This window comes from Microtus oregoni, unplaced genomic scaffold, assembly GCF_018167655.1.
Source record: "Microtus oregoni isolate MIOR12 unplaced genomic scaffold, Mior012 000035F_ref0000213, whole genome shotgun sequence".
Lineage (NCBI taxonomy): Eukaryota > Metazoa > Chordata > Mammalia > Rodentia > Cricetidae > Microtus > Microtus oregoni.
In genome coordinates, this window is record NW_024543094.1 from 3,059,659 (window position 1) to 3,062,429 (window position 2,771).

Genomic DNA, 2,771 nt, shown 5'->3' on the forward strand with positions numbered 1-2,771 from the left:
CTCAAGTGTATCTTTGATGAACAAGCTTTCTTACATTCGTTATGATTGTTAACATAGTAGAATTACTTCGGTCACCTATCTTAGTGTTTTCTCTTTTGATTCTGTTTTTTATTTTCTTACTTTTTGTGATTAGTAAAATTGGATCACTTTTCCTAATCTTTCTAATTTTTAGGGTTACAATTTGTATTCTGTTTTTACAGTTTTCTTTTTTAAAATTGGTTTTGAGATTGTAATTACATTTCTCCCTTCCCTTCACACCTTTCCATGTGCCTCTCCTTTTTTAGCTTTCAAACTAATGGCTTTCTTTTTTCATCAATTACTATTACATGCATACATGTAAACATATATGCATATACATATATGTCCTTAAATGTATAATGCCATTTGCATGTATGTCTTTTTGAGATGACCATTTGTCATTGGATAACAGATTGGTATGTTCACCCCAGGGGAAAACTATTTCTCTTGCTTTAGCACAAACACTTAGATGCTGAGAGTAACATATTAATACTATGTAAATCAATTAAATGCCTGTAGTTTTCCACTGAGGAAAATTAAATTTTTTTTTGGAAGTTTTATATTTATGTACAGAAAACTCAGCAGTACATTTAACCCAGTTTAGTGGCGAGTTCTTTGGCCTTTGCCTTTTCCAGCTTGGCAATTCGAGCCACAGATTTAGGACCCAGGACGTTGCCTCCCCAGTGGCGGCGGATCTCATCATATCTGTCGTTGTAATTGGTCCTAATAGCTTCCACCAGCTTGGCCAGAGCACCCTTGTCTTCCGAGTTAACCTGTGTGAAGGCAACAGTGGTGCATGTCTTCCTATGGACCAGCCGCCCCAGCCTGGCCTTTCCCTTGATGATGCAGTAGGGGACCCCCATCTTGCGACACAGAGCAGGCAGGAAGACCACCAGCTCAATGGGGTCTACGTCGTGGGCAATCACCACCAGCTGAGCCTTCTTGTTCTCTACCAAAGTGGTGACTGTATTGACGCCCGCTCGAAGGACAGGTGGTCTCTTAGTCGGGACATCCCCTTTGCCGGCAGCTTTCTTCTCAGCACGGGCCAGCAGCCTCTGCTTCTTTTCCTGCTTGGTCTCTGGCCTGTACTTGTGGGCAAGCTTAAGCAACTGGGTAGCTGTTTGCCGGTCCAGGGCTTGGGTGAACTGGTTAATGGCTGGAGGAACTTTGAGCCGCTTATAGAGGATGGCCCTCTGCCGCTGCAGCCTAATGTAGCGGGGCCATTTGATGAAGCGCGTGAGATCTCTCTTGGGCTGGATGTCCTGCCCAATGCCGAAGTTCTTAGGCCTCTTCTTAAACAAAGGATTCACCACCTTCTTCGCCTCCTGCTTCTTCACGACGGCGGGGGCCGGGGCCACCTTCTTCCCCTTGGCCTTCTTTCCCTTGGGCATCTTGCCGGGCTCGAAAATTAAATATTTTAACATCATAATTACACTTAAAATTCTTTGCAGTGGTCTTTTAAAGTTATTTAATTTACTTTTTATTTTATGTACACACTCATGCACAGTGTGTGCAGGGCAGAGAGGATTCCCTATGGGAGTAGGTGCTCTCCTTCCTTCATGTGAGTTCAGGGCTTGAATTCAGATTGTCAGCTCGATAGTGGGCATTCTCACCTGCTATACCATTTCACTGGCCCTACCTATCTGATTAATAAAAAGTCTTTATGTTGTTATACTCTTGGCAAGGCATTTATTGAATTTACCAGTGTATCATGCATTAGCTGTGCCTGTCATTGCTGCTTGCATCACATTCTTTCCTCTGATTTACTGTACTTCATGCTCAATTCCGCATGGTTAATGATCTTGTAGTTTTTCTTAACTGAAATGGCTTTATTTTGCTCTTACTTCTAAATGATTTGATGAAATACATACTTCTGAGTCAATGGCTTGCTTGGTTCTTTCCTTCCTGCCTCCCTTCCTTCCCTTCTGTTCTCCTTTCCTCCCTTCCTTCCTCCCTTCTTCCCTTCCCTCTTGTTCTCTTTCCTTCCTTCCTTCCTTCCTCCCTCCCTCCCTCCCTCACTTCCTTTTTGTTCTCCTTTCTTCCTTCCTTCCTGCCTCCCTTCCTTCCCTTCTGTTCTCCTCCCTTCCTTCCCCTTCCTTCCTCCCTCCCTTCCCTTCCCTTCTGTTCTCCCTCCTTCATTTCTTCCCTTGCCTTCCTTCCTCCCTTCCTTCTCTTCCCTTCCCTTCTCCTTCCTTCCTTCCTTCCTTCCTTCTCTCTTTCTTCTCAGCACTGTAAATTTGCTGCTTCCTAGACTTTGGCCTTAGTTCTTGCCTGTAGGAAAATTCACATCCATACGTGCCAGGTTTTTTTTTTTTTTTAAAATGAATTGCCTATTTCTTCTCTATTTTGGCTTTTAATATTTTTGTTTTAATCTTTGAAGTCCTGAAGTTTTACTGAGATAGATTTACTTGTGAATATTCCTGGCATGCAACATACTCTTTCCAGGAAGACTCATGTCTTTCATTATTCCTGTAAATTCTAAGATACTTTATTACATCCTGCCTCACTGCCACTTTCCTTATGTTATCTGCTAGAATTCCTCCTAGATAAAGGATGGGGTTTCTCCAGGCCACAGATCAGATAACTAATGTTTGCATTTTCCCATTGTCTCTAACCCATCTTATTTTCCTTCTCTTTTCCTACAGCCCCCTTCCCAGCACTCTGTTATGAGTGACTACCTCCCATGCCTGGGTTAAGGACACTGCTGCAAGTCACACATGGATGTCTTAGTGGAGTCCTGTCTCAGCTGCCAC

The 2,771-nt window shown here is 43.2% G+C and overlaps 1 protein-coding gene across 1 annotated transcript; it reads right to left on the bottom strand.

Moving 5' to 3' along the window:
- Nucleotides 1-608: 608 nt before the first annotated feature.
- LOC121432694 (60S ribosomal protein L7a-like) lies at nucleotides 609-1,416 on the bottom strand. Its single transcript, XM_041630824.1, has one exon. It carries the CDS (start codon nucleotides 1,407-1,409, stop codon nucleotides 609-611), a length of 801 nt encoding a protein of 266 aa, XP_041486758.1. The 5' UTR covers nucleotides 1,410-1,416.
- Between the last annotated feature and the right edge of the window lie 1,355 nt (nucleotides 1,417-2,771).

Excerpts from the sequence above, each read along its gene's own strand:
- LOC121432694 (XM_041630824.1), bottom strand. The coding sequence starts at position 1,409 with ATGCCCAAGGGAAAGAAGGCCAAGGGGAAGAAGGTGGCCCCGGCCCCC.